An 18,229-nucleotide genomic window follows, 5' to 3' on the forward strand; every position below is an offset into this window, starting at 1 on the left:
CCCAGATAAACTGGAAAATGTCCCAGGTGATTACCGAGGCAGAGGAGTGAGGAACAGGCAACACCTTCGCCAAGTACAGCAGCCCTGAGTGCACATCGCACCTGATGACCAAGTTGTTCCCAATTATTGACAGAGAATGCTGTTTCCACAGACTCGATTTTTGTTTAACCTTCCCAATCCACTCCAGCCAATTCTTGTTACTCGCCTCAGCCACTCCGAACCAGATCCCCAGCACCATCAGGTAGTCAGACCTGATGGTGAAGGGGACATTGGATTGGTCGGGCCAGTTACCAAAGAGCATGGCCTCACTCTTCCTGTGGTTGACTCTGCTGCTGATGCCAACTCGAACTGGTCGCAGATGCTGATCAACCTGAAAACTGACCGTGGGACCGAGCAGAAGAAGGCGATGTTGTCCATGTACAGGGAGGTTTTGACTTGTGTGCCTCCACTGCCTGGCAAGGTCACCCCCCTTATGCTCTCATCCTTTCTGATGGATTCGGCAAAGGGTTCAATGCAGCACACAAACAAGACAGGAGAGAGTGGACAACCCTGCCTGACCGCAGACTTGATGGGGAAACTATCTGTCTCCCACCCATTGATTTGGACTGCACTTAGAGCAGTTGGATCCAACTTCTGACTCCCTCCTCCCCGGATGACAGGCTGCTTGACAGGGTTGGTGAAGTGGGAAGGGTGCCCACTCCATTCTCAGCTTATTTCCCATCCCCCTGACAGTGAGCATGTGCAAGAGAGCCAATTCAGGACTGAGTACAGGTCCTCGCCAGGTTATGACAGGGTTCCATTCCTGAGAACTGTTTGTGGAAATGTGGCTGCCCTGCAATATATTTAAATAAAAACACAGGCCATCGTTAAACCAGTGTGTATAACTCAACCGTTCGATACTGCCGCAAACCAAGTTCCCACGTGGCAGAAGATGCCTGCAGCCCCACAGCAGCTGGCAAATCCTCCCGCCGGTCGCCCAAACATTGTTCATGTGTACGGGCTGTACCCAGGGACGGCCTGTAATGAGGAGGGGCAGTTTTAAGTTGTCTTCCTGGGAGGGTAGAGCAGAGCAACAGAAATTGAGGAACTGTTGAGAAAGGGGCAGAAGAGGTTGTGTAACCGTGTGGTGGCTGTGGCACAGTCTGAGAAATATATTAAATGTAGATAACATATTTCCAAAAGTGCAGCTGTTTACAATTGATACAGGGCTATGAAAAGATACTGTGGCAGTTTGGGATTGATGCAGGGATATGGGGAGAGGATAAGGCAATATGATTAGTTTAGGATCGATGTAGACCTTTGGTGAGGGAGTGGGTCAGTGAGATTAGGTGGATCTATGAGCCAGCAAGTTACGCTGGAGATCTCCTGCAGAGCAATTATAATTGGATTCTTGGGTGGAGTGAAGTAGAGGATCAGCCATGATCTTATTGAATGGAGGTGGAGGGACAGAACAGAAGCGAGGGTGAATGTTTCAGGCTGATTGTCTGTCATAAGAACCTGAGAGTCACATGTGATGCCTGTCACAGTCATATAGTTCAACAACTTCAGAAGCAAGAAACCGGAGAACAAAACTCTACTGTGGTTAGTGCTTCCAAAAAAGAAAATTTAAAAAGATTAAAAAGACCTTACTTTCAGATTGCTGCATTACAACAGGTCCAAGGGTTTCTTAACTCTGTTTATTAATTTGTGCTTTTCTGGTAATGGCTTTGAATCCTGCTCTGGGTTGATGCCTAAAGGATATCATGAATGGTCTAACAGTATGCTGTGCTAGCCAATATCAGCTTGTTGCTGTGGTTGGTTCCTGGGTCGCGACGTGGTAAAATGAGTTTGGAAAGGGTTTATTTTTATTCAAGGCAGCTGACCCTCCTGTCTGAGAGTAACAGAAGAGAATGGAAATCAGTAATACTGGCTACTGGGTGATATGTAGAAGAGTTTAATAATAATGATAGCATGAGTGAAGGTGGATCAAAAGTTTAGAACGAGTACCCAGACATACAATCTTAACTCGAAGAAACACTGAATTTTTCTGCTTTTCACAACCTCAGCATGTTCCAGAGCTTTCTGCAGCCAGGAAAATACATTGAGGTGATGTTGCTGTAACAGTGCAAGAAATGTGGTAGCAAATGAGCATACAGCAAGCTCCCACAAACAACTGATGATAACACCATGTGGTCGTCATTGATTGAGAGATTAACATTGACATCAAGAAGCCAGGAAGAACCTCCATGTTCTTCTTCCAATTGCACCAGGAAGATTTTGTTTTACCTGATGGAGCCTAAGAAATCTAATTCAGAGGGTAGGAGAACCTAGGTTGTGAGCCTGTGAGATTCATTCCGCAAGCTTGGAGGTTGGGGGAGAAGTTGTGTCAATATTTGTGGTTAAGTTGGAGGGGAGTGAAGGGAAGGGTTGGGAGGACAATGAAGATTATGGGAGCAAGCCAGATAAAATGAAGGTAACCATAACATGTGCTGCGGATAAGGGGAAGCAGTGGATCTATTATACTTGGATTTCTAGAAGGCATTTGCTAACATGCCATATCTTTATGATGTAGGAGCTAACATATCTCTGTGGACAGAAGATTGGTTAGTTAACAAGAAGCAGAGAGCAGGCACAAATGGGTCTTTGGTTGGTAAGATGCATTAAGCAGTGTGCCAAAGGGAGCAATGCTGGCACCTCAATCGAGTGTATGGTTGCTAAATTTGCCAAGGAAAATAAGTTGTGAAGTGGACATGAGAAGGTTATCAGGCAATATAGATAGGTCAAGTGAATGGGCAAAGATCTGGCAAGTCAAGTATCATGTTGGAAAATGTGAAATTATCTATTTTGGCAGGAAAAATTATCTAAAATGTGAGATTGCAGATCTCTGAGATGCAAAGGAGTTGGGATGTCATGGCTCCAAAGGTTCATGGCTCTCTGTCAGGGGATAAAAGGCTAGTGTGTAGGTACAGCAAGAACAAACTGAATATTATTGTGTATTGTGAGAGGAATCCAATGCAAAAGTAAGGAGGTTATTCTTCAGTTATGTAGGGACTGTTGAGACCACATCTGGAATACTGTAAACAGAAATCTACATGTGGTCTCCTTATTTAAGGAAGGATGTAAATGCATTGGTGGCAGTGCAGATAAGGTTTATTGACTGATATCTGGAATGGTTGGGTTGCCTTATGAGGAAAGAATCGGCTTCTATCTGCTGGGGTTTAGAAGAGTACAAGATTAATTGATTGAAACATACAGGAACATGAGGGGTCTTGACTGGGTGAATGTAAACAGATGTTTTCCCTTGTGGGTGAATCTAGAACTAGGGGTCACCCTTTTAAGAAAGGTGAGAAGAATTTTTCTCACAAAGGGACATGAGCCTTTGGAACTCCCTGCTTCAAAGGGCAGTGTAAGCAGCCATGATTTTAATGAATGACAGAGCAGACTTGAGGGGCCAAATGACCTGGTGTTGCTCCTAATTAGTATTTATGTTCATGTATATGTGTACATATATTCACACGAGGGGTGGGGGGGGGGAGGGCACGGCACTGGCCCACTCAGTGTCAACATCTGTACCTTGTATGTACCTGTTCTCCTTTTCTAGCTCTTATTCCTCATGATGTAACCAGATTCCCACTTGTTGCTACTGGTTTCCCTGATCCTGCTCAAGTGTTTTTAATGGTTGTTCCCAGTTTCCCATTTCATATTCTAGTTTTATTCCCAGTTTTCTAGCTCCAATTCTTGCTCTTGCTTCTAGAAGTCTTCCAATCTCTGGATGTCTTGGATTGATCTTAATGTCTATTTTTTTTCTCAGTTGCCGCAGTAACAGGAAGAGCCTGGTGGTGAGTTCAGGGTCTCCCAGCCTCTCTCGGCCTCTCTCTCCACTCTCTCTACCAGCAGGTAAGGAAACATTCAGAGTCATTTCAAGTCAGTTCTTTGTTTCATGCAGGAACTGGGGCTTAAAATGGAATCTTAAAAAGAGGGCACTTGCTCAGTGTGATTGACAGCCCATGGAGCCAGGTGCCCTGCAGACAACTTATAATGGGCTATGTGAGAGACCTCATTGAGAGCTGTGCTCTAACCCAGACCTCTGCCCAGACCTACGTTGACACACGGGTGGAATTCTATCTTCATCAATCTGTTAGTCCACCTCAGACTTAATCCATGATGTGCAAAAGTAGCCAGGCAGGGGCTACCAGGACACACTATCCCATCACTGACCGCCTGGGGTTAGAGGATATACTAGACGAGGTGGGAGGTTGATGGCTTTTTGAAAGGGGGATTTGTAGTATCCTGTGAGGTGGGTGTGCGCATTGGGAAACTCGATGCTATTAATGGAAGATTTCCCATTTGTTCCTGGAATGTGGGTTTTACTGGCAAGGCCAGTATTTATTGCCACTCCCTACTGCCTTTGAAAAGGTGGTGAACTGTGGCCTTGAATCACTGCACTCCTTCTGATGAAGGTGCTCCCACAGTGTTGTTGACTCAAGTGTTCCAGGATGTAGATCCAGGGATGAGAAAGGAATGCCAATCCAATCTGAAATCAAAATGGTGTGTCACAGTGGGTGGGCATCACTGTACCCGCTGTCCTTGTCCTGTTGGCGATAGAAGTAGTGCGACTGTGAGCTGTTATTGGAGGAGCCTCGGCTAGTAACCACTGTGCATCTTTTAGAAGTTGCGCTCGGCAGCCATGTGCACTAGTGGTGGAGGGGCTATGAATGAGCCCTGTGATAAGAGCACTGGGTAAACAGATTCCCTTAACAAGGATGAGTGGTTCTTTGGTCAATTTTGTTGGGGCTCCCTGGATTCACAGGTGCCTTGACATCAGGATTAATCCCTCCCAGCCCTCTTATGGTTATCAGCTTATGTTTGGATCTGCCATATTGCTGCAGGTGTCCCCCTGAACTGGAAGTGGTGCCAGTTACCTTTCCACTGTCCCTTCCCCATGAACACAGCAGCTAGACATCAGATTCAGGCCCAGAGAAAGATCAAGTTGATGTGTGGCCTAACCAGCAATCCTTAAAGGCACAGCTGCGTGGATAATAATGTTTGTAAAATATATTCATAGAAATGTACAGTACAGAAATGGGCCCTTCGGCCCAACTCCTCCATCCTGACCGTGATTCCATTTGCCCGCATCAGGCCTGTATCACTCTATTCCTGAATATGTGGTCGCACTTATAATGAGGCAAAATATCCCGAAGTGCTTCAAGGAACATTACCAAACAAAATTTGATACCAGTATATATAAAGAATAATTAGGGCAGATGGGTTTAGTAGAGAGATGGCGAGTTTTGGGAGGACTTCTGGAGCTTTGGGCCTTGGCATCTGAAGGCATGGCTGCCAGTATTGGAGTGATTAAATTCAGGGGTATTCAAGAGGCCAAAACTGGAGAAGGGCAGAGATCTCAGAGGGTTAAAGGTCTCGAGGAGATTACCAAGTTAGGAAGTGATCTGACCACCAAGGGATTTGAAAATGAGGATGAGAATTTTAAAATCAAGACATTGTTTGAACAAGAGCCAGTAAAGGGCCTGACTCTGTTGCAACCCAGCCCCTGACTCTGATCCTGGTCCCCAGCCACCAACACCAGACCCTGACCCCATGGAACTGGGGTGGTGAGCAGCACTTGGAGCGAGTTAGGACACGGTGTTACTGTACTTCACTGACTGCAAATTGACAGAAAGTAGAGTGAGAGAGGATAGGTGAAATGAATGTAATTGTCACGTCTGAAAGCTGCAAAGGGTTGGATGAAGGTTTCAATAGCAGATGAACTGAGGCAGAGGGGGCAGTTATAGAGATAGAAATAGATGGACTGAGAGGTGTTGTCGATATGTGCTTGATGTTCAGCCTAGGGTCAGATGCAAATGATCTGGGTCATTTACAGACAGTTATCAGGGAGAGGATGGAGATAATAGAGTCTGATGGGGCAAAGGAAGAAATTGGCATTGATTTTCTCAGTATCAAACGTGTGCTGTCCCTCTCCTTGGAAGGGCAGTGTAGAGGGTGCTTTATTCTGTATCTAACCAATGCTTAGAAAATTTATCCTCATTTTCTAACAGCTGTGCTGTTGTTTATTTTAGATTTCATTTCTTAATTACAATAGCTTTGACAAATGTTTGTGATCTTGTTTAGCTGGAAGCCCGCTGGACAGTCCAAGGAATTTGTCCACCAGCCCTGCTCTCAACTTTCCCTTCGCACGCAGGTATTGAAGAATTCCGGATTCTTCTGTGTGTTAGGGCATTTGCAAAGTGTTCTAGAAGGAAGGATGGATACTGGCAATGAGGTGTCCAATCCACCCCATCCCTCAGTATGATCCCCGTTGTCCCCGTGTGATCAACTTCTACCGTCACTCCAATCCCGTGCATTCCCTCCCTCCGATCCGTGCCTTCCCTCCCTCCACTGTAAGGCTAGCCTGCTCACATTTCAATCCTGCCTACTCTCTCCAATTCCCGTTCCACCTGATTTGTTTGGCACAAGCTAGGAAGAGAATCTTAAGCACGCTCTGTGAGGTTAACTCAGTACTGGTTGACCTGAGATTTCTTGGAGTTCCCCTAACTCTTGAGATTCCTTTCCTTCTGCTAGGCCCTGATTCTGGGCTTTGAGTCTCTACATCTTTAGGTGCTGAAAGTCACTCCCTAACCAGGCCAGACAATGCCCTGACCCTGTTGCAGCCCAGTCCATGACTCTGATCCTAATCCCAGATACCAGCTCTGACTGTGTGCTCAATCTATGACCCCAACCCCTGCCTCAGTCCCCAGTCCCCAAATCTGAATCCATTCCTGATACCTGGCCCCAGCCCTGATACAGGTTCCCAACCTTGAACCTGAACCTAACCTTGTCACACAACCCAGGGACTATCTCTGACATATCTTTTCCTTTTCTGGATTTCTTAGTCTCCATCTCAGGAGACAGACTTGCCACTGACATCTTCTGTAAACCGAGTGAGTCCCACAGCTATCTCGATTGCACCTTCTCCCACCCTGCCTCCTGTAAGGATGCTATCCCTTTTCCTCAATTTCTCCATCTTCACTGCATCTTCTCTCAAGATGAGGCCTTCTACTTTAGGGCTTCTGAAATGTCCTCCTCCTTCCATAAACGTGGCTTCGCCTCTGCCATAATTGACCAGACGCATTTCCTTTATTTCCCGTACATCTGCTCTTGACCCCCTGCTCTCCAGATAGAGCAGCAATATAGAGTTCCCTTGGTCTTCATCTTCCACTCTCCAGCCTCTGCATCCAACATATCATCCTATGCCATCTCCACCAGTTCCAACGTGATCCAACCACCAGACACATTTTCCCCCTCACCCCCTCACTGCTTTCTGCAGGGACCACTCTCTTCATGGGTCCCTGGTCCACATCCCTCCCCACTCACCCATCGCTGTCCCCTGGCACTTGCCTCTGTAGCCGTAGGAGGTATAATGCCGGCCCCTTCACCTCCTCCCTCACTACTCTCGAGGGACTTAAATAACCCTTCCAGGTGAGGCAGAGATTCACCTACATCTTTCCCAACCTGGTCTACTGCATTTGGTGCTTATGATGTGGCCCTCATTGGTCATAGAATACAGCACGATACAGGCACTTTGGCCCAACCAGACCATGCCAACCACAGTGCCCACCTAATTAGTCCCAATTTCCTGCATTCAGCCCATATCCCTCCAAGTCCCGCCCCTCCATGTACCTTTCCAAATGCTTCTTAAATGATACTATTGAACCTGCCTCAACCACTTTCTCTAGCAGCTCGTTCCATATACTCACCACCCTCTGTGTGAAAAAGTTGCCTTTCGGGTCCCCCTTAAATCTTTCCCCTCTCACCTTAAATCTCTGCCCCCTAGTTTTTGGACTCCCCTACCCTGGGGAAAAGACTGTTACCATCCACCTTATCTATGTCTCTCATAACTTTAAGTACCGCTATAAGGTCACCCCTCATTCTCCTACATTCCAAGGAATAAAGACCTAACCTGGGTGAAACAAAGCGACCATTTCATGGACTAGGCGACCATTTCGTGGAGCACCTCTGTGTGCTCTATCTGCAACAGCTATCTTGAGCTTTTGATTGCATGTCATTTTAACTTTCCTTCCCACTCCCACATTGACCCTCTCGGCCCTCTCCGTTGCTACAGAGAGGCCAAATGCAAATTGGAAGAACAACATCACATATTCCCCTTGGGTAGCTTACACCCAATGGTATGAACATTGAATTTTCCAATTTCAGGTAACCCACACCCCCGTGTTCTCCTTCCACACCTACCCATCCACTGGGTTTTCTTCTTCCTTTGTTCACCTTTCTCATCCCTGACCCCTCTCCCTTCCCCACCTGCTTTTACCTGCTCATCATCCCATCCCAACTGGTTCCACCTACCAGCCTCTGTCCCATCTGCCTCGTACTGCCATATACTGGCAATCTTTCCTCTTCCCTCCCTCTCAGTCCTGATGCAGGGTCTTGACCTGAAACTTCAGTTTACACCTTTTGCCTCCACAGATGCTGGTCCACCCACTGAGTTCCTCCAGTGTTCTGTTTTTCATTTCTATTCTGAGATTGGCCAGTCAGGAGTTAGCTGCACAGGGAATCAGTTGGGGGGTTACTGGTGGGGCAAACATAGCTGGTTATGAGGGGATCTGTTCTTTCTTGGCAGTAGCGGGATCATGCTGTGTTGATTTTCTTTCACAGGGTGGATGGCCGCCGCTGGTCCTTGGCCTCGCTCCCATCTTCTGGATATGGAACCAATACTCCAAGCTCTACCCTGTCTGTGAGTCCTCACTCAGGCTTCGTGGGTGGGCAGTTGCCCAATCCTACCGACATGTGGTGGGGAGTGGGAGAAAGTGGGGAATGAGAGGCCAGAGAACAGAGTGGGTTAGCTGCGTAGGGATGGAAATGTGTGCAGGTGAATGAGGGCCGTGTGGAAAAGTGGACAAAGATGAGTGTGTGTGGGTTGGGGGAGGGTGTTTGGGTAAACCAGGGGCACTGAGACCCTCGGTGTGGCAGTGGCTTTGCTCAGACTGTTTTGTGTTTCCTCTAGTCCTCCTCCTCCTCTCAGGAGCGGTTACATCAACTGCCATTCCAGCCCACTGCAGAGGAGCTCCGCTCCCTCTGCAAACATTTCCGCAGCACTGACAGTGTCGCCGCCGACGACGAGGGCTCTCAGTCACCCACCACCCGTCCTCGATCCCGGAGTCTCAGGTATGAGGGACGGATGGACAGACATTGACCGACATTGGGTGTGACCGATCCCCGCTCTCAGGGATGCAGGACTCCCAGCAGAAACTGAAGCCTCTCTCATACACGCATTGGAACAAGAAAGGCAATATCACAGACTGAGAGACTCGAAGAGGGCAGCAGCTTGTGTTGACAGGGCTCTCTCATGGGGAAGCAAAGGCATAAGGGTGGTAGTGACAGTAGCAGGCTTAGGGCTTCCCACCACTCCTCCCCATCATCCCTCCCCTTATTTGGTTCTTCTCTTCACCTTCCAGATTTCATAATCTGCGGCTCTTTGTTGTCTCCACTTATCACCTCCCAGCCTCTGTCACTATCTCCACCATTCCCTCCCCAACCTGACTCCAGCTGCCAATCAACCCCTTCTCACCTGGATCCACCTATCACTTGCCAGCTCTTGCCCCACCCCTCCCCTCGCCTCTTTTTCCTGGCTATCTCCCCTCTTTCAGTCCAGAGATGAAGGATCTTCCTCCATAGATGCTGCCTGACCCTCTGAGTTCCTCCAGCTGCTCGTTTTTTGGTGCTTCAATATGTCTGATGTCAATGATAATATTAGTCACATTTATAAGTGTCTGTAATTACAATAAGTTATCTTGTATCAATAATGTTGGTAATGTCAATAAAGTTGTCTCTAATATAAATAATATTAATAATACTTCCTTATTATTCCTGTTTCCTGATAGCCCTGGGCGCTCATCGCTTTCCTTCGACAATGAGATTGTGATGATGAATCATGTTTACAAAGAGCGGTTTCCTAAGGTAAGTCTTATGATATCCTTGTGACCCAGGGTTGTTTCAGCTCTGATACTGTACATATGAAGTTCTGCACTTGGCCCATGGATTGCATCCTCATCTTTAATTCTGAAGATTTCCTGCTCACCCCAGACGTGAGCATAAAATTTCTGTACTGATCGGAGTGAGTCCCATTGAAGGAGAAAGTTGTGGGGTCCTACTTATTCTCTCAGTGGATGCATCAGATCATGCATCACTGGGAAAATGTTCTTCCCAATGACGTCCCAAGAGTTATTCTTCAAACAATATTACTGAAGCCAAAAGGCTGATTTTCACCATTGTTTTTCTCACCACTAGCACTCCATTTAGCTTTGGTCTCCTTATTTAAGGAAGTATATATACAATAACCCAGGAAGCAATTTAGAGAAGGTTGACGAGATTAGCTCCTGGGATGAAGGGATTGGTCTGAGATGAATGATAGAACAGGTTGGGCCTAGACTCAATGGGGTTTAGAAAAATAGGAGGTAACTTTATTGAAGCATGTAAGAGTGAAGTGCCTTGACTTCCTCAGATCCCTTTTAAATCTCCAACTCCTTACCTTAAACCCATACCGTTTCATTATAGACAACTTTTCTAAGAGGAAATGTTTCTCACTATTTACCCTATCCATACCCTTCATACTTTAATATACCTCTGTCAGGTCCCCCCTCAGCCTTCTCTGTTCCTAGCAAAACAAACCTAGCATATACAGTCACTCCTCATTGCTGTTACTCCCCATCCCAGGCAATGTCCTGCTGAATCCCTTCTGCACCCTCTCCAGTGGAATCACATCCTTATAAGGCAGTGATCACAACTGCACACAATACTCCAGCTGTGGCTTAACTAATATTTTACGTAACATTAAAATTAAAAAAAACTGCAGTTACTGGAAATCCAAAATAAAATCAGCAAATGTTGGAAAAGTATGTAATATAGTTGTACCATAGCCTTCCTCTTCTCATATGTCCCAGCTAATGAAGGCAAGTAACTTGTATGCCTTCTTAACCACCTTATCTACATGTGTATATCAAGGTCCCTCTGTTCCTCAGTACTTCCAGGGACCTACTTATCAGTCATCTCAAAATGCATCACCTCAAATTTTTCAGGATTGAATTCCATCTGCCATGGCTCTGTCCATCTTTCCAAACTCATCAATAACATTCTGTGGCCAAATACTATCCTCTTCACTATCAACAACACTGCCAATTTTCACGCCATCTGCAAACTTACTGATCATACTCCGACATTCACATCCAACTTGATAATATGTATAAAACAAACAGTAAGGGTCCCAGCACCAATGCCTGCGGTACACCATTGGTCACAGGCTTCCAATTACAAAAATAATCTCATCCGTCACCCACCTATCATTAAGCCAATTTTGGATCCCGTTTGCCACGGGTAATTTGGATCCCTTGAGCAATTTGCTATGGACCACATTCTCACGGTGGAGCTTGTCAAAGGACTTACTGAAGTCCATGTTGGTCAGGTTAACAGTGCTACCTGCATTTACACACTTAGTTACCGCTTCGAAAAACTCAGTCAGAGGGTTTGTGAACCTTTGGAATTCTTTACTACAGAATGCTGTGGAGACTGAGACATTGAGTATATTTTTGACTATAGGGTTTTTGGACTTCAGGGAGTTGAGGGTATGGGAAACAGGCTGGAGAGTGGAGCTGAGGTCCGGGATCAGAGAAGCTGAGATTTTATTGGAAAGTGAAGCAGGCTTCTGCTCCTTTTTCTTATCCTACCATTGTCACATTGGGTTTGAGTCTGCTTCAGCAGTGTTCTGTGTATAATGGTCTTGCCCCCCTACTACCCTCCTCACTAACTGGACACTTTATTCTCCGTTGGTTACAGGCAACTGCTCAGATGGAGGAGCGACTGCAGGAGATCATCAGCAGCTTCTCACCGAAAGCTGTTTTGCCCCTGGCCGATGGAGTGCTGGGATTCATCCACCATCAGATCATCGAGCTGGCCCGGGACTGTCTGGACAAGTCGCGGGAAGCCCTCATCACTTCACGCTACTTCCTGGAGTTACAGGAAAATCTGGAGAAGTTGTTGCATGATGTGAGTTCCAGTCCGGCCCGTCTCTACACAGAGCCACCTAGTGTGGGTGACCCAGACAAGTCTTGCATACAACTACATCCCTATAAACCCCCTCACCTGATTGCCACCTGTGAGACCCTTCATCCCACAACCCTAGTCGCGAACCCCGACACCCCTGACCCTCAACTGCAACCTGCCATGTCCATCAATAATCTCCACGCACAAACCTTGATTCCCCCTGTTGCAATCCACCCTGACCCCACCCATAAACCCACACAACTGATCCTCAGCTGCAGATCCCCACACCCAAATCCCTCTTGCACTATATCTGCAAAGCCCCCAATAGCCACACACCAACGCTGCAAGAGCATTGTAATGTCAGGAGGTGAGTCACTCACCACAGCATACTTGGTTCTGTCCTTCTCTTGTAGACACAGTATTTACAGTATGTGGCTAGGCATGCTGAGTGACTGTTTAGTAATGACCCTCTGGATGTTAGTGCTGGGGACCCAGTGATTAAAATGCTATTGTATATCAAGGGAACGTAATTATACTATCTTGTTGGCAATGGTCATTGTTAGGGATTTCTGTGGCACAAATGTTTCTTGTCACTTCTTAGCCCATGTCTGAATCTTGTCCAGATCTTGCTTCATGAAGGTGTGGCTGCATTTTGCGAATGGAATTGACTAATCAGTGAACATCCCCAACTATGACCTAATGATAACAGCCTTACACAATCTGACTTCGGATCCTAGCATCCTGTCACCAGAGATCCAGTGCCATTCATAGCTTGCATTTATAATCTGCCGAACTCAGCAGACAATTGTGAGATGACAGCTCAACTGGTACAGTCTGCAGCCTGAGCTCTGATCATCTCCAGAGCAAGAGGTCTATGTGGAATGACCACTAGCAACAGTACCTCAAGCAGGGATTGAGTGGGAGGCTGGATTGGAACACGCTTCTCCCTTTCCCCTCACTCTGCCTCCTGTTTCCTCCTGCTTAATTCCCCCCTTCCCTTCTATCGCAGTTCCTCTTGCTGTGCTCTGCTCTGACTGCTGTTCCCTGTTCCTCTCTCCAGGCCTTTGACCGCTCGGACAGTGATGAGGTGACATTCATCACTCAACTGGTGAGGAAGCTGCTGATGATCATCGCTCGGCCAGCTCGCCTGCTTGAATGTTTGGTGAGTTTCACAGGATCCTACTGCTAGTCCTTGGGAAGCAACATTAAGGCAGAAGGAGAAACCCTCTGGATTACATATACCCCTCATCACTGAAAGCAATAGTGATTCTGTAGAGTTACACTGTGAAGGGTCCTCACTGTGAGTTAACTGTCTCTGTATAATCACACAGGGTGTGGTCCTCACCCTGAATGAACAGTAACATTATACAGTTGCACCTTGAGTGACCCTCACCCAATGAACAGTGTCTTTGTATAATTACACAATGAATGACCCTCACCCTGAATGAACAGTCCCTGTATTATAGTTACACTGTGAGTGATCCTCACCTTGAATAAACAGCAACTATATACAGTTAGACTGATGATAGAACATAGAACAGTACAGCACAGGAACAGGTCCTTCAGCCCACGATGTCTGTGCCGACCATGATGTCAAATAAAACTAATCCCATCTGCCAGCAGATGGTTTATATCCCTTCATCCACTGCCTGCTTCTGTGCCTGTCTAAATGCCTCTTATACATTGCCATCGTGTCTGCTTCCACCACTACCTCTGGTAGCATGTTCCACATACCTACCACTCTCTCAGTTTTTAAAAAAAACACCTTGTAATTTATCTTAAACTTTCCCCCTCTCACCTTAAAGCTATGCCCTCTAGTATTTGACATTTCCACCCTGGGAAAATGTCTCTGACAATCATAACTGTATATACTTCTATCAGGTCACCACTCACTCTGCAACACTCTAGAGAAAACAAAGTTTATCTAACCTCTCCTTATAGCTACTACTCTCAAATCTAAGCAACATCCTGGTCAACATCTTCTGCACCCTCTCCAAAGCCTCCACATCCTGTAATGCAGTGACCAGAATGGCACACAGTACTCCAAATGTAGCCTAACCAAAGTTTTATGCAGCTGCAACCTGACTTCCCTACTTTTATACTCAACACTCTGACTGATGAAGGCAAGTATGCCATATGCCTTCTTTACCACCCTGTCTACTTGTGTTGCTATTTTTAGGCAGCTATGGACTTGCCCCTAAGATCCCTCTGTACATCAGTTTCCCTACCACTTACTGTATGCTTTCCCCTTGCATCTGTCCTCCCAAAGTACAACACCACACCCTTAATAAATAGACTCTGTACAGTTGCAGCATGAGTGAGGTTACCCTGAATAAATAGCAACCCGGAACACAGCTACACAGAGAGCAACCATCACTTTGAATAAGTAGTGATGTTGAGCAATTATATAGTGAGTCATCCATATCTTGAATACATAATGTCCCACTTCAGTTAGAATGAATGACTGAGGGCATAGAAACAGTGCCTCTGTATGGTCACGCAGGGACTGACCTTTGCCCTGAATAAACTGTAATTTTGTACAGTTAAAAAGAGAGTGACCCCTTTGAATAAATAGTGACTCTCTGCATTTGCATTGAGTGGCCTTCACCTTGAATGAACAATGAGTGGACATATATAGAGGGAGTTACATTTATCCTTAATACACAGGGATACTGCACTGTTACAGTGAAGTTTTCTTAAATTCATTTCTTGGATATCCAGGTCATTGGTCACATTGGCATTTATTCTGTGAATTGAGGAGGTAGTCAAGGTTCAACCTTGTTGCTAGATCTGGAGTCGTGTATAGGCCAGACAGAGTAGGGACTGTTACCCTCAAAAGACAGTTATACCATTAGTTACTCTCATCTTGTCTAAACAGCTTTGCTTACTAACTAATAATTACCGTGTGATTTGATGACAGGAATTTGACCCTGAGGAATTTTACCATTTACTGGAAGCAGCAGAGGGACATGCAAAAATTGGACAAGGCATAAAGACTGATATCCCTCGATATATCATTAGTCAGCTGGGACTGACGAAGGATCCACTCCATGGTAAAAAAAATTGAGTTGTGTTTCTGATGCTCATTAATAATAATCTCTCTCCACTAATACCACAAGCCCGTGTGTTCCCTTCCCCAAATTCAGTCACGTGTGACTCTGTGGATTTTGTGAGTGTGATGTGCACTGAGTTTCATTCTATTTCTGAAATTGTATTTTTTACCCAGAAATGGTTCAGCTGGACAGTATTACCACAGTCTCCCCAAATACAGATGAGTCTCAGGATGTAAGTATGCAGAATTATTTCTGTTCAGATCAAATGAGCTAGAACTCTTCTTGCAAGGAAATGGGTGCTAAAATGGCACAGCAAAGTCTGCCTTTGCTAATTTTTTTTTCCCAGGGTCACGCCATAGTGACAACGAAGGCATTGTGAGCACAAGCAGCATGATTCATCTGCCTTCGGCACAATTAACCATGGTAGACCCAAGTAATTTCAGAAATCATTAGAGTACTGGCAACTTCCAGAGGAGCAATGCTAAGGGAGTATTGCATTATCTGCAAGGCAGTGCTAAGAGAGCATTGCATTATCAGAGGTGCAGCACCATAGGATGTAAAAGATCCCATGGAAGTATTGGAGGAATGGCAGGGGGATCCTTCCCAGTGTCCTGAGTTGATAGTGAATCCTCATCCAATATGGACAGACTTAGATCTTGTGACCATTATCGTATTGCGGTTTGTGGAGCTTCCCGTGTGCAGAGTGGCAGCTGGGTTTCCTACTTTTTTACACTGATTGCATAATAAAAAAGGCAAGCTGTTGGCTTCAGTGCATTTGGAGGTACATAGCAGGGAGCACAGTGCAAGGCACAGTAGTTCAAGGCAAAGGGCACAGCACAAGGGGCAGTAGTATTTGGGAAAGGCCACAGAATAATGGTCAGTAAGTTGAAGGCTCAGTTGACTGTCTTTTGTTTCTTATGCTTACAATTTCCAATGAGTTGCTGGATTTTTGGTATGAAAGAATGATCATTTTTAATTCACAAAGTATTGTTTTCTCAGCAACGAGCTGGATCAATTCCACTGCGCAGAAAACCCACCGAGAGTGATTTTGAGACAATTAAGCTGATCAGTAATGGGGCATACGGGTAGGTCAGACACACAACCCTTCCATTACTTACTCTTTAACAATGGCAAGTTGCAGTGAATGTGTTTGTGACGGGGCGTTTATATCCCCAGGGCTGTTTATCTGGTCCGACATATAGAAACAAGACAGCGATTTGCCATGAAGAAGGTAAACAAACACAACTTGATCCTGAGGAACCAAATCCAGCAGGTGTTTGTTGAGCGAGACATCCTGACGTTCGCTGAGAACCCATTTGTTGTCAGCATGTACTGTTCCTTCGAGACTAAGCGCCACCTGTGCATGGTGATGGAGTATGTGGAAGGTAAGCCTCAGGATCACAGAGCCCATACTATTTAGGGTTGTCAGGCAGAACATGTGGCTAGGGCTTGGTCTCTTGACTGCTTCATTTTTCAATACTATGTTGAGTCTGTGGCCAAAACCCCAGGCCTTAGATACACAGGACCAGCGTCACTGGAGCTCATAACTCTGTAGCCTGGGATCTGTACCTCAGGGCCCTTAATCATTGGGACCTGAGACTTCAGGTTCTTGGTCTCTGGAACTGTGACGGGTGGTTCTCGGTCACTGGGGCCGCGACTGTGGCTTCTCGGTCCCTGGACTGCAGTCCTGAGACCCACATCTCCAAGGGCTGCGACTCTGGGCATTGAATGTGAGACTGGGCCTGGGAGACCCTCTCCAGGACCTCAGTGCACAGGGATCCAGGGAGCACAGACTGAGGATGCTGGGTGTGCACTGCAAGTGATTGAGGAAGAGTCCATATGTGCAGTGTAGTGAGGTATAGGAGGACCTGGGTTGTGGGATGTAGCCATGGCCCAGGGAGTGAGGGTTAGCTGATACCCAGGAAATATTGCATAGCAGGGGACCTGAGAGTTGAGTATTGCCTGATCCATGGAGTGGGATGGGATGTAGTAGTGGCTAGGAGAGTGGGAGGGGCCCAGGGAGCGTGGTTCAGCTAAGGAAGGCTCCAGCACTTGGTCTGACCATCTGTGCTTCATGTGTTTAGGTGGAGACTGTGCAAACCTCCTGAAGAATATTGGTCCACTACCAGTTGACATGAGCAGAATGTACTTCGCAGAAACGGTTCTGGCCTTGGAATATCTCCATAACTATGGCATTGTTCATCGGGACCTCAAACCAGACAAGTAAGCAAGATCACGTGAGACAACTGAACTTTCTCAAATCAGGAAGGCAATGTCCCATCTGTCTGTCTGTCTCCCTCAACCTTTATCTTTTTCCTTCCTGTTCTCTTTCCTTTTCTCTTCCCCCATTCCTCTACTGTCCTGCTCTCCCCCTCTCTCATTCTCCTTCCCTCTGTCTCTCCTATATTTCATTCACTCCCTCTCCACTTGTTCCCACACTCCCTTTCAAGTCACTGGGACCCCAGTTCCCATGCTTCCTTTAAACTTACTGGGTTCATTGAAAAAATTATTATAATACTGTGTAACATCTAACACGAAAGAATTAAAAATATTGGGGCATTAATTGGAAATAATATCCAAAGTCCAGGAAGTCTGTTAGTCTGGCACCACCAAAGTTCCAAGCGTGCCAGATTATCGGAGTTCACTGTACTCTTTGGGGGCCTGTAGGCAGCACCCACCAACGTTTTCAACCCCTTCCTGTTTCTTGGTTCCACTCAGACTGATTCTACGTATTAACTTGTTGAGCTCAGGGCCTTCTCAACTGTCTACATCCCATGCTTTATTATCAAGGCTATCGCTCACTTTCCATTTTGCTTATCCCTTATAACAGTATACTGGAATATTTAATTCTAAACTTTTATTGTTTATAACCTTGGCTCTATGGGGGCTATTAGATATCGAATTGTGCCATTAGTTCCTCGTTAAAAGTTCTGGGTGCACTCAGATAAAGAACCCCCAACTTTGCCTTTTTACCATTTTCCCTGCTCTGATTCTGGATGGAGGTATTTTTATATCCTTCTATATGTTCTGTGATCTGTGTACATTGATGACTAAAGTGTCATGAGCCGTTGTGGGAAATAATAAGAGAAAGCTGATGGAATGTTGGTCTTTATATTCAGTAGATAAAAGGCTGGAGATTGTGCCACAGC

At 46.0% G+C, this 18,229-nt stretch overlaps 1 protein-coding gene across 1 annotated transcript in view; it reads left to right on the plus strand.

Annotated features, from left to right (window-relative positions):
- mast3b (microtubule associated serine/threonine kinase 3b) overlaps positions 1-18,229 on the plus strand; it is a 41,517-nt gene that overhangs the window by 1,618 nt on the left and 21,670 nt on the right. Inside the window, exons 2-13 of the mRNA XM_052037560.1 lie at positions 3,791-3,876; positions 6,109-6,178; positions 8,647-8,725; positions 8,996-9,156; positions 9,873-9,948; positions 11,821-12,030; positions 13,088-13,189; positions 14,948-15,080; positions 15,254-15,312; positions 16,080-16,165; positions 16,257-16,465; positions 17,165-17,303. Of these exons, the coding sequence (XP_051893520.1) occupies positions 3,791-3,876; positions 6,109-6,178; positions 8,647-8,725; positions 8,996-9,156; positions 9,873-9,948; positions 11,821-12,030; positions 13,088-13,189; positions 14,948-15,080; positions 15,254-15,312; positions 16,080-16,165; positions 16,257-16,465; positions 17,165-17,303 (1,410 nt within the window). The remainder of the gene's footprint in view (positions 1-3,790; positions 3,877-6,108; positions 6,179-8,646; positions 8,726-8,995; positions 9,157-9,872; positions 9,949-11,820; positions 12,031-13,087; positions 13,190-14,947; positions 15,081-15,253; positions 15,313-16,079; positions 16,166-16,256; positions 16,466-17,164; positions 17,304-18,229) is intronic.

The sequence above is a fragment of the Pristis pectinata genome, chromosome 24 (genome assembly GCF_009764475.1).
Source record: "Pristis pectinata isolate sPriPec2 chromosome 24, sPriPec2.1.pri, whole genome shotgun sequence".
Classification (NCBI taxonomy): domain Eukaryota; kingdom Metazoa; phylum Chordata; class Chondrichthyes; order Rhinopristiformes; family Pristidae; genus Pristis; species Pristis pectinata.